The sequence below is a fragment of the Pristis pectinata genome, chromosome 34 (genome assembly GCF_009764475.1).
Source record: "Pristis pectinata isolate sPriPec2 chromosome 34, sPriPec2.1.pri, whole genome shotgun sequence".
In the NCBI taxonomy this organism is placed as follows: Eukaryota; Metazoa; Chordata; class Chondrichthyes; order Rhinopristiformes; family Pristidae; genus Pristis; species Pristis pectinata.
In genome coordinates, this window is record NC_067438.1 from 7,397,424 (window position 1) to 7,410,201 (window position 12,778).

The following is a 12,778-nucleotide window of genomic DNA, read 5'->3' on the forward strand; positions in this document are numbered from 1 at the left end:
CCCTGCAGTGCCTCTCCAACTGGGGGCGGTATGAAGAACCTGCCTCTGTTCTTAACCACCCAGTCGCAGCCAAAGGGGATTATCGGGAACGACTCTTCTTGCTGCTTCTGTGTTCTTTCCGACATGCCTGAGGATCCATCCTTGCTGCCCCTGCCCTCACCTCTCCTCTGGTCTCGTCTGCCTCTTGCCCCTGCTTCAACACCATCTGAAGACGTGGCATCAATGTCCACATGTAAACTGAGAACACCCAATGTCCTTCAACTAATATTGGGGCGACCAGTTAGTAAGTTTGCAGATGACACTACAATAGGTGGTATTGCGGACAGTGAAGGTTATCGAAAATTACAGGGGGATCTCGATCAGCTGAGTAAGTGGGCCGAGGAATGGCAACTGGAATTTAATTCGGATTAAGTGCGAGGTGTTGCACTTTGGAAAATCAAATCCAGGTAGGACTTTCACAGTGAACGGCAGGGCCCTGGGGAGCATTGTGGAACAGAGGAACCTTGGAGCACAAGTACAAGGTTCCCTGAAAGTGGAGTCACAGGCGGACAGGGCGGTGAAGAAGGCGTTTGGCACGCCAGTCTTCATCAGTCAGGGCATTGAGTATAAAAGTTGGGAGGTCATGGTGCAGCTGTACAGGATGCTGGTGACACCGCACTTGGAGTATTGTGTTCAGTTATGGTCGCCCTGCTGTAGGAAGGATGCCATTAATTTGGGAAGACTGCAGAAAAGATTTATGGGGATGTTGCCAGGACTTCAGGGATGGTTATAGAGAGAGGTTGGGCAGGTTGAGACTTTATTCACTGGAGCACAGGAGACTGAGGGGTGCACCCTCTCCAGGACATCCTTCCTACGGCAGGGCGATCAGAATTGCACACAGAGCTCCACATGTGGCCTTACCAGTGTCTTGTACAGAGAGGACCTGATGGGCCAAATAGTTCCTGTGTGTTGTTGTAAGTATAAGAAAGCATTCAGCCCCATTCTGCAATGCATTGAGCACAACTGCCCCGTATCTCAACATATCTGGCAGGACCTTGGAGTACAAGTACATGGTTCCTTGAAAATGGCAGCAAAGGTAGACAGGGTGGTGAAGAAGTCTTTTGGCAGGCTGGCCTTCATCGGTCAGGGCATTGAGTACAGGAGTTGGGACGTTGTGTTGCAGTTGTACAGGACATTGGTGAGGCCGCATTTGGAATATCGTGTTCAAATGGCCTCTTTCTGTGTTGTTTCAAAATCTGAATCTTTTCAAATAGTTTCCAGCCGCAAGAATTGTGTTCAGCTTTGGTCGCCCTGCTGTCGGAAAGGTGCCATTAAGTTGGAAAAGTTGCAGAAAAGATTTACGAGGATGTTGCCAGGACTTCAGGCACTGAGTTACAGAGAGAAGTTGGGCAGGTTGGGACTTTTTCATTGGAGTGTAGGAGACAGAGGGGTGACCTAGAGGTGTATAAAATCATGGGGCATAGATAGGGTGAATGCGCACAGTCTTTTTACCAGGGCTGGGGAATCAAGAACTAGAGGGCATAGGTTTAAGGTGAGAGGGGAGAGATTTAATAGGAACCTGAGGGGCAACTTTTTTACACGGAGGGTGGTACGTATGTGGAACAAGCTGCCAGAGGAAGTGGTTGAGGCAGGTACAATAGCAACTTTTGAAGGGCAGTTGGACAGGTCCATGGATCGGAAAGGTTGTGAGCCAAACGCTGGCAAATGAGACGAACGTGGATGGAACGTCTTGGTTGGCATGGAGCAGTTGGACTGAAGGGCCTGTTTCCGTGCTGTGTGACTCTGTGACTGCCAAGATCCCATTTTGTCCCCCGCTGTAATCACTACCCCCTTGCCATTGGCTCTCAGGCTGTTGAGCGACGCATTGACTCCGCAGGTAGAGCTGCTGCTTCATTGCTCCAGTAAACCAGGTTTGATCCTGACCTCGTGAGCTGTGACTTGTCGATCTATTGCAGGCAAGTGCAATGAATTGGGAAAACACCTTTATTAGGAATAACTTTCGATATTCATTGACCTGTTTCACAATTGCAACCTGTTTCCGTGAAAGGCACTGATGGGGAAAGTATGTATAATTTCCCATAAGGATTCATGTAATTAAACATTTTTAAACCAGGAGGAAGTCGATCCTGAACTCAGGCACTGTCTGTGTGGAGTTTGCACGTTTTCCTCCGGTTTCCTCCCGCGTCCCAAAGATGGGCGGGTCGGTGGGTTAATTCTCCGCTGTAAATTGCCCCCGGTGTGTGGGTGAGGGGTAGAAGCTGGGGGGAGTTGATGGGAATGTGGGGAGAATAAAAAATTGGATTAATGCAGCAAGTGAGAAGCTGGAGGAACTCGCCGGGTCAGGCGGCGTCTGTGGAGGGAAATGGACAGTCGACGTTTCGGGTCGAGACCCTCCACCTGGACCAGAAAGTCAACTGTTCCATTTCCCTCCACAGAAGCTGCTCGACCCGCTGAAGTCCCTCAGCTTTTTACTTGTTGCTCCAGGTTCCAGCATCTCCCGGTGTCTCCGGGGATTCACGTGGTATTAGTGTCAGTGAGTGGTTGATGGTCAGTGCAGACGCAATGGGCTGAACGGCCTGTTTCTGTGCTGTCTCTCTCCGTGAGTCTGTGAATGGGAGTGTGAGGGTGCAACCAATAAAACTGACTGGATTGGCTTGGTGTGGGTCAAGTGGTGGTTTTCTTCAATCCCAATCCGTGCCTTTCACAGAAGAAGGTCACCACGTGGAGAATTATTCCGAATAAGGGAAGGCCAGATGTACAAAAGCAAGACCACAGACGATGAAGACTCCCTCCACTGCCACTTAAAAACTGTCCCTTTGACTAACCTATCAACCTTTTCTTCGAGTATCTCCCTCAGTGACTCAATGACAATTTTTCTTGGCCTACGCTTCTGTGAGGGACTTTGCGACATTTTCCACCCCCTCCAGCGGTAACGCAGTTTGAGATAAACACAATCAAGTTCACGAGAGTGTCTGCACGTCTCAATGCCAAAACAACAAGCGGCCGGTGACAACTTCACAGGCATCGAGGCTGCAGATGCAGGAATCTGGAGCTGCTGGAGGAACATCTGGTGGAGGGAGATGGACAGTCGACGTTTCGGGTCGAGACCCTTCACCTGGGCTGAAAGAGCAGAGGGGAGATGGCCGGTATAAAGAGGTGAGGGGAAGGGGTAGAGTGAGGGCTGGCAGGTGATGGTTGGATCCAGGTGAGGGGGGGGGGGGTGATTGGCAGATGCAGGACCGGGAAGGAAAGGTGGGGAGAGTGACAGGTTGCTGGCTGGGGGGTGATAGGTGGAGGCAGCGAATCTGAGAGGAGCATGGAACCAAATAAGGGAGGTGGGGAGAGCAGATGGGAACAGTGGAGGGAGGGGACCCAGTGGGAGGTGTGTGTGGGAGATGGGCTGATGTAGGTGGAGGAGGGGATAGAACCAGGGGCAATAGGGGGCTGGGAGGGTTGCAGTGTGTGTGTAAGAGGGCCTGGGTGAACCAGGAGAGGAACAAGGGGGAAGCAGGTGCAAAACTTTGGTTAGACCACACCTGGAGTGTTGGGCACAGTTGTGGTCACCCCATTACGGGAAGGATGTGGAGGCTTCGGAGAGGGTGCCGAAGAGGTTCACCAGCATGCTGCCCGGATTAGAAGGTATGAGCTATAAGGAGAGGCTGGACAAACTTGGGTTGTTTCCTCTGGAGCGTTGGAGGCAGAGACGAGACCTGATAGAGGTTTATAATATTATGAGAGGCAGAGATAGGGGAGACAAGTCAGAATCTCTTTCCCAGGGTAGAAATGTCAAACACCAGAGGGGACCCAAGAGACTGCAGATGTTGCAACAATCTGCTCATCCAGCAGCACCTGTGCGAGGGGAAAGGAAGTGTCAATGTTTCGGGTTGAAACCCTGCATCAGGACTGAGAGTATTCTGGGAGACGTAGCTTTAAGGTGAGAAGGGGGGAGAGTTTAAAGGAGATGTGCGGGGTAAGTATTTTTACACAGAGCGCGGTGGGTGCCTGGTACGGGTGGTGGAAGCAGACGCGATAGCGTCAGGTCTCCCCTCAGCCTCCAACACTCCAGAGAAAACAACTCACTATTGTGTGTGGCATCTGGGCCAGGCAGGGAGTGGAGGGATGGGGGTCATGTGCAGGCAGGTAGGTTTAGCTTAATTTGGCATCACGGCTGGCACAGACATGATGGGTTGAAGGGCCTGTTCTGGTGCCGTACTGTTCTATGTCACTTGAAAACCTGAACTTCGCAATATCTGCAGCCCTGGAGCCAGTTACAAAATTTTATTGGGGATCTGGCGTGAACATACGTGGGCTGTGACAGCAAAAGTGCTGGCATGCATTGTTAAACCGTTCATAGCAAACTCATAAAAACACGCACACACACACACACGCACGCACACAAACACACACACACGCACACACACACACACACACACACACACAATTTGCACAAAATCCACTGTGTCTAAAGTTTAAAAGAAACACACATAAAAACCAAGAGCTTGTAAACCGGGAGACGGGAATGTCTTGTATTGGACTGGAAGACTGTATCTGGGCTGGCTGCTGAAATTCAGATAGTGATCCCGGGACCCGCCAGTAGTCACAGAGCTTCCCAGGATTTTATCCCATGTGGTGCCTTCTGCTCAACAGGAACCTGGTGGTATTCCGGGAAGGTGGGGCAGAATCCTGTAATTCTGGGGGAGAAATCCTGAGTGGGAGGTACACATTTCCTTGCATACTTGATTGCTTGTCACTGGGACTAGTCATCCCAGGAACACTGAAAGACAAGTGGCCAGGATTGTTCCCAATGTAACTATGCTCAGAATAAAGGGACGTCCCTTCGGAAGTGGATGAGGAGGAATTTCTTCAGCCAGAGGGCGGTGAATCTGTGGAATTCGTTGCCACAGAGGGCTGTGGAGGCCAAGGCATTGGGTGCATTTAAGGCAGAGGTTGATGGGTTCCTGACTGGTGAGGGGGTTAAGGGTTACGGGGAGAAGGCGGGAGACTGGGGTTGAAAATAAAATCAGCCACAATCGAATGGCAGAGCAGATTCAATGGGCCAAATGGCCTAATTCTGCCCCTATGAGTCTTAAGGCTTGTTGTTTTTCCCAAATCCCATACCACTCAAATGTTGCATAGAGGCAGGGAAAGGAGGAATTGAGGTTGGAAAATCTCCAGGAGGCTGGCCCAGAGTCAACAAGCCCCGTCAAGTCAGGTGGCGAGGAACCAAGGTGCCACGGTGAAGGTTCGTTTGTTGCGCGCGGGGCCATTAGCTGTCGGTAGGAGGTTAGAGAACAGCACGTGCACTCCTGAGTGGCCGGGGACCTGGCTGTACTCCTGGAGACGGGAACACCATCCAGAGCTGGATCTCCCTCAGATAGACACCAACCGGGAATTCTGAACCAAATCACCCTCCACCTCTCCTCCTGTGTTGCAATCAGGTCCCAGGATTCCGCGTTATCTCCCCCACCGTCCCTCCCGTCCATCGGCAGAGGTTGTCTCCAGGTCTGGACCAGACCTCCATCTCACTCCTGTGACTGACCAACAGGGACAGGGAGGGGAGGGACGGGATGGGACATCCCCTTCCGCCCAATGTCCTGTCACGCCCTGAGGAAGCACCCTCTCACAATGCAGCACCCGCCCCTATTCACACATAAAGGGGAATAAATATTTTCGGAGTACTGAATCCCCCTTACTGGCACACACAGACATCACCATGGCAAATGTTCTCCCTGCAGAAGCCTACATCCTTGAAGAAGTTCAAATAATCCGGCACGTGAAGCTACAAAAAGGAATGGGCATTTGGGAAGTTCTGTTTGAGCGAGGAACAGTGGTGTTTCCTAACTGGAGCACAACGTCTTTCCGCCCTTGCTGTGGGCCACACGTCCCACTGGGCTTGGTGGAGTTGTTTGATTCCGAAAAACATCCAGAGGAAACGAACCAGCAGTCGGTCACAGTCATCTGTGGCAGCTCCAGTGAACGGAAGGAAAATCCTGGAGGGTCCTGTTTATATCTTTGTTCTCTTTAGGAATGTGGTCCTTGGCAGTTTACGAGACTTAAAGCAGAGGTTGGTGGCAGTTCCAAAGGCAAAAGTCACACGGTGGTTGGTTGTGGAGTCTGTCATCACCTGCAACTCTCATCTGTGAAGGGAAGGCAAGGGAGAGACAATAAGTTACGAGAGGAAGGAAGCTGAGAGTCGATGGAGGGAGCTCGGTGCCAAGGCTGAACAGGAACAACAGAAGCAGGAACTTCCATCCACAGAGCAACTTTAACAATGAAAGATCTTCCAAGGCACAGGTGCTTCATCATGGTGGCAGGCCATGTAAATCAACCGAGACCTTCTCGCTGCCTCAGGAAAGTGGCCGACATAATCAGTTACCCCCCAACCTCGGTCATTCTCTCTCCTCCCCCCTCCCATCAGGCAGAAGCTACAAAAGCATGAAAGCACAGACCACCAGGCTCAAGGACAGCTTCTATCCCACTGCTATAAGACTATTGAATGATTCCCTAGTACGATAAGCTGGACTCTTGACCTCACAATCTACCTCGTCATGGCCTTGCACCTTATTGTCTGCCTGCACTGCACTTTCTCCGTAACTGTAACACTTTATTCTGCATTCTGTTATTGGTTTACCTTGTACTACCTGAATGCACTGGGTAATGAATTGATCTGTATGAACAGTATGCAAGACAAGTTTTTCACTGTACCTCGGTATAGGTTATAAGGCTCTTGAACGGACTTCTTGTACAATAAAGATGAACTGTTGATCTCCCAATCTACTTGATTGTGGCCCTTGTACTATATTGTCTGCCTGTGTAACCGTAACACTATATTCGACATTGTTATAGTTTTCCCCTTCTGTACTACCTTGATGTAGTTATGCTTTGGAATGATCTGTATGGATGGCATGCAAAACAGAAGCTTTCCACTGTATCTCGGTACATGTGACAATAATAAACCAACTATGTGGCAGAGCAGGCTTGTGAGGCCTGGTGACCAATTCCTGCTCCCATTTCGTGTACAAGGAGATGTTGGAGTAGACGGCCAAAAGCTTGGCCATAGAAGTCGGTTTAAGGGAGTGGTTTAGGGGAAGAGATGGAGATGGCCAGAGAGGGAACTCCCAGAGCATAGGCCACAGCCGCCTGGCTTGGGTGATGAAATTCGGGGATGACCAAGCAGCCACCAGAGGTGCAGCGTACTGGATGCCAGAGGAACTCAGCGGGATGGGCAGCATCTGTGGAGGGGAATGGACAGTCGACGTTTGGGGTCGAGACCCTTCATCTGGACTGAAATTTAGGACAAGAGCCGTGGAGCAACATAGCACAGAAACAGACCCTTCGGCCCAACTCCTCCATGCTGAACAAGGCGCCTTCCTGAGCTAGTCCCATTTGCCTGCGTTTGGCCCGTGTCCGTCTAAACCTTGTCTCTCCGTGTACCCACTGCAACTGCAACCCCACCATCCACACTGGAACATAATGCCTCCGGGGGGGGGGGGGGGGTGTGGCGACCGGAATTTGGGGTTGCCAACTCTTCAGGACCACCCTGGACTCTCCGGGGACTGAAGGTCGATTGCTTGGACACTTAACGGAACTGGTTAAGGAAGGATAAGCTTACATTGGAGTCAATGGAGGAGTTCACCAGGCTCCAGTGGACCAACAAATAAGTCTGCTGGAAAACTCAGCACGTCAAGCCCGAAACGTCGACGATTCCTCCCCCCTCTACAGATGCTGCCCAACCCGCTGAGTTCCTCCAGCAGATTGTTTGTCGCTCCAGATTCCAGCTTCTGCTGTCTCTTGTGTCTCGTATGGTGAGTAGTTGGAGACAAGATAAGATTTCTTTAGTAGTCACGTGTACGTTGAAACGCACAGTGAAATGCATCTTTTTGCGTAGTGTTCTGGGGGCAGCCCGCAAGTGTCGCCACATTTCCGGTGCCAACATAGCATGCCCACAACTTCCTAACCCGCACGTCTTTGGAATGTGGGAAGAAACTGGAGCACCCGGAGGAAACCCACGCAGTCACGGGGAGAACGTACAAACTCCTTACAGACAGCGGCGGGAATTGAACCCGGGTCGCTGGCACTGTATTAGCGTTACACTAACTGCTACACTACCGTGTCTGTACTCATTGGTGTACGGAAATCAGAGAGGTGGTCTTGTGGAAACATATAAGATTCCAGAGGAGAATTGACAAGGTGGATATTTCCCTTCGTGTGACCATCCAGCACAAGTGGATACGGCTTCACCCATTTAAGATGGGAGATGAGAAGGAACCTCCTATCAGAAGGACGTGGCTCTTCGGTCCTCAGACAGCTGTGGAGGCAAAGTTGTTGAACATATTGATGCCAGGGATTGACAGATATTTAAACTACGAAGGTATAGGGGGCTCCCCAGCTGTCTGTCACTTCTGTGGCCAGGAGGATTCGGTGTGTCATGTACATACAGAGTGCGAGAGGTTGCAGCCTCCACTTGAGTATCTGAAGGGGCTGCTCCTCAAGTTTTGGCTGCATTTCAGCCCCCTCGCTCCTGATCTTCATCACCCAGTGCGGTGGGGGGTGGGGTGGGTCGCTCGGCGGATCTCCTGGTCGGTTTGCTCCTGGGCCTGACCAGGGAGGCCATTCGCGGGTCTAGGCAGCAGGCAGTCAGGGGTTCTGTCCGAGCTAACTGCCTGCCCCTCTTCCAGGGTTACACCCGTGCCCGCGTGTCCCTGGAGAAGGAGCACGCAGTATCCGTGGGGACAATGGGGGATTTCCGGGACCGGTGGGTGCCACAGGGGCTCTAGTGCGTTCTGGATAGAGATGGCCGTGTTATAGTTTGAAACTGTAAATAGTGTGAATTGTGGAGCACTGTAATATCGTAATAATGTGATGCTAAAATCTCTGCATAAACCTCCTTTGGAAAAGGAATGAATATGGCGAGTGTGTAAGAAAATGGTGATGAGTCCAGAGCGAATCAGCCAGGTTCTCATTGAATGGCGGAGAAGGTGTGAGGGGTCAACCGGTCTACTCCTCTCTCTTTATATTCTTAAACCACAGGGTCAAGAAGAGAAAAACAAGGGGACTATTTATATTCATTTGTTCTAAAAATATTGCACAAAAGTGGGCTGCTTATTTGGTTAGAAATGCTGGGGTTGTATGAACAAACCTTGAGGAATTAAGGGAAAATGGAGTTGATTATCTAACACCTAAAATTATGTGTGAAAATTGCAAATAAACCCCTATTAGTTATTGAGCCTGGTAAAATAACTCCTCAGTCGTTTACCACAGTTTGTCACCCTGTCACTGACCTAAACTTACAGAGCTTGAGCCTCAGGAATCCCATCCCAGAATAAAAATTTTCTTCCAACTGTGAGGTTCCGTTATACCCAGCATTCAATGGAAGGCTGGAAAATGGAACAAGAGAATGAGGGAGGGAGGGAGAGAGAGAGAGAGAGAGTGTGTGTGTGTGTGTGTCTGTGTGTGAGAGAGAGACAGAGAGTGTGTGAGAGACAGTGTGTGTGTGTGTGTGTCTGTGAGAGAGAGAGACAGAGAGAGACAGAGAGTGTGTGAGACAGAGTGTGTGTGTCTGTGTGTGAGAGAGAGAGAGACAGATTGTGTGTGTGTGTGAGACAGAGAGTGTGCGTATGGAGGGAGAGAGTGTGTGAGTGTGTGTGAGAGAGAGAGTGTGAGAGTGTGTGAGAGAGTGTGTGTGTGAGAGTGCGTGCTGGAAAAATGATTAATGCGCAGGTTCTTAACCTTTCACACACTGTACGAGAACCCCACTGTACCGATGGGTTTAAAGCTTTGTGAAGTCCCATCTACACCATCCCATCGCACGCTGTCACTTACCCCAAATGCACCCCAAGCTGTGTGGCAAGAGGGCTGAGGGCGAGGTAGGTTAGAGGGACGTGAGGGAGGGAATGGGGTGATAGAAATGCTCTGAGTGCCAACATGGACTCGATGGGCCAAATAACCTTCTTCTATATCGTAAGAAAAGTTGAGAACTGTGGGTTGGATAAAGAGTAAAGTTGCCTCTGTCCCTTCAAACATTCCCTCCACATTGTCCTTCAAACACTCCCAGAGCAGGGACAACCTGGGTTAGGTAGAGAGTGCAGGTCCCTCCACAGTGTCCCATCAAACATTCCCAGGGCAGTGACAGTCTGGGTGTGTTCGGTAGAGAGTAAGGCTCCCTCTACACTGTCCCAACAATCCCAGGACAGGCACAATCCTGGTTAGATCCAGACTGAAACTCCCACAGCTCTCTTCCCCACTCACGGGCTCTGCCCCTCAAGAAGTTGGTGAAGTTTTGAGAGGTTTGGCATGGCTCCACATGCTGAATGTCACTGGTGTGTTCCCATGGCAACAGGCCTTCTAGTGGCTTCACATCTCCAACCCTTCTGCCCACCTATTCTTTGTTCTCTAAATGCAACATTTTAAAATAAATTCGACAAATTTTGCACCCAGGTTTGAACTCAGGAAGAAGATCAGCCGAGGTTGGTCTTTGGCTGTGGGGCTAGGAAGGAGGGCGGGTTGAGGAACTGGGGCCTCCCCACACCGTTACTCTGTGAGGAGATCAAAGCTTAATCCCCACTGAGCTGTTCCTGGCTCCTGGTTGGGATTAAACCAGATTCTGAGATCAATACATGACCCAAAACCCAAAACACACCCCATCCCATCCCACCTTTGTGTTGTAAACTGGTCGGTTAATGCAAATTAAGATAATGGACTCCCTCCAGCACTAAAATCATACATTGAAATACGTCATTTACACTGTGGCAAGGATGCAATTCATCTAGAGAGGGCGCAGAAAAGATTCACCACTGAGTTATGGAGCCTGGAGGGATTGAGTTATGAGGAGAGACTGGACATTCTGGGACTGTTTTCCCTGGAGCGAAGGAGGCTGAGGGGTGACCTTACAGAGGTTTGTAAAATCATGGGGGGCGTAGAGGAGGTGAATGGTTTTTCCCCAGGGTCGGGAAGTCTAAAACTAGAGGGCACAGGTTTAAGGTGAGAGGGGAAAGATTTAATAGGGGCCTGAGGGGCAAGTTTTTCCAGAGGGTGGTGGGTATGTGGAACGAGAGGTAGAGGTAGAGTCATACAGAACTACAGCACAGAAACTGGCCCTTCGGCCCATCTATTCCATGCCAACCTGATCTGCCTAGTCCCATCTACCTGCACCCGGACCATATCCCTCCAATAGAGTCATAGTTTAAAAGACATTTGGACAGGTACCTGGAGAGGAAAGGTTTAGAGGGATACGGGCCAAACATAGGCAAATGGCATTAGCTCAGGAGGGCAGCTTGGTCAGCATGGACCAGTTGGGCCAAAGGGCCTGTTTCTGTGCTGTATTACCGTTGGTCAGCTTCCCCCATGACCCCACTGATACAGTGGTGTCTTGTAATTATAATCACACAGCGTTTACTGTACAAGGGCAACTCTTTTTTGCTCACCTAGGACCTGCTAACGTTTAATTTCACACCTCAGTTGAGAGAAGGCACCTCAGACACAGCCCAAGCTTTAGTGTTCTGGAGCAGGATTCGAACCGACAACTCCGTGAGTTGTGGCCTTTCCTCAAGCACCTGGCTGCCTGCCCCTGTGTTTCTTGCCACTGCTCACCACACTCCAAGCCACCTCCACACTGCCCAGTCCATGAGAGCGTCCAGCGATAACACAGCATCCCGGAGAGCTCGGACACCGGAATTCCCAGCGACTCCGCGTGGCTTTGGCGGATCGGGGATCAGTGCGGGTAGATCTCCTTCCAGTCCCAAAGTGGATTGGAATCACCAACACTCGTGGCAAGTGGCTGCTTGTATCCAATTGAGGTGAGACTTCCAAGACACTCCTCAAGCTCGCACCAAGCCTGCTCTGGGACAAGCCGTTATCGACTGATCTAGGGGCATTTTTGGGGGGGGGGGGGGTTATTTGGGGCAGTCCGGTCTGGTGGCACTCCTGGCCCAACATGACAACTGGGGCAGCAAACAAGATGCTGGAGGAACTCAGCAGGTCGGGCAGCATCCATGGAGGAAAATGGACAGTCGACATTTTGGGTCAAGACCCAGTTCGAGGAAGTCTCACTTCCTCTACACCCACCCCAGCCCCCGTCACCCTGTCCCTTCCCCCTCCTCCACCCACTCCCACCTGCCCATCACCCACACACCCCTCCCACTGTGTCCCCTCCCCCCTCCGTTCCCACCCACCCTCCCCACCTCCCTTATTTGGTTCCACGCTCCACATTCCCCTCCCATTAGCTTCCTTCCCCCACAGCCCTTCTTCCCTTCCACCCATCACCTCCTGGCCTCTGTCGCTAGCTCCACCCTGCCCAGAGGAGATTTACGAGGACGTTGCCAGGACTCGAAGGCCTGAGTTATAGGGGGGAGGTTGGGCAGGCTGGGACTTTATCCCTTGGAGCGTAGGAGACTGAGAGGTGACGTTACAGAGGTGCATAACATCATGAGGGGTACATACAGGGAAGGGGAACTAAAAACTAGAGGGCATAGGCTTAAGGTGAGAGGTGAATAATTTAAAGGGGCAACTTCTTCACGCAGAGGGTGGTGCGTACATGGAATGAGCTGCCAGAGAAAGTGGTTGAGGCAGGTACAGTAACAACACTTAAAAGACATTTGGATAAGTACATGGATAGGAAAGGTTTAGAGGGATATGGGCCAAATGGGACTAACTTGGGTGGGCACCATGGTCAGCATGGACGTTGGGCCATAGGGCCAGTTTTCCTGCTGTATTAATCTATGACACCCCACCTCACCTGGATCCACCAGTCGCTTGCCAGATCTTACCCCACCCCTTCCCT

General features: G+C 51.0%; 1 protein-coding gene across 1 annotated transcript in view; it reads right to left on the reverse strand.

Annotated features, from left to right (window-relative positions):
- Nucleotides 1-1,965: 1,965 nt before the first annotated feature.
- Nucleotides 1,966-12,778, reverse strand: part of LOC127586116 (phostensin-like) — a 33,256-nt gene continuing 22,443 nt past the window's right edge. Inside the window, 1 exon segment of the mRNA XM_052043963.1 lies at nucleotides 1,966-6,137. Within this exon segment, the coding sequence (XP_051899923.1) occupies nucleotides 6,121-6,137 (17 nt within the window). The 3' untranslated portion in view covers nucleotides 1,966-6,120.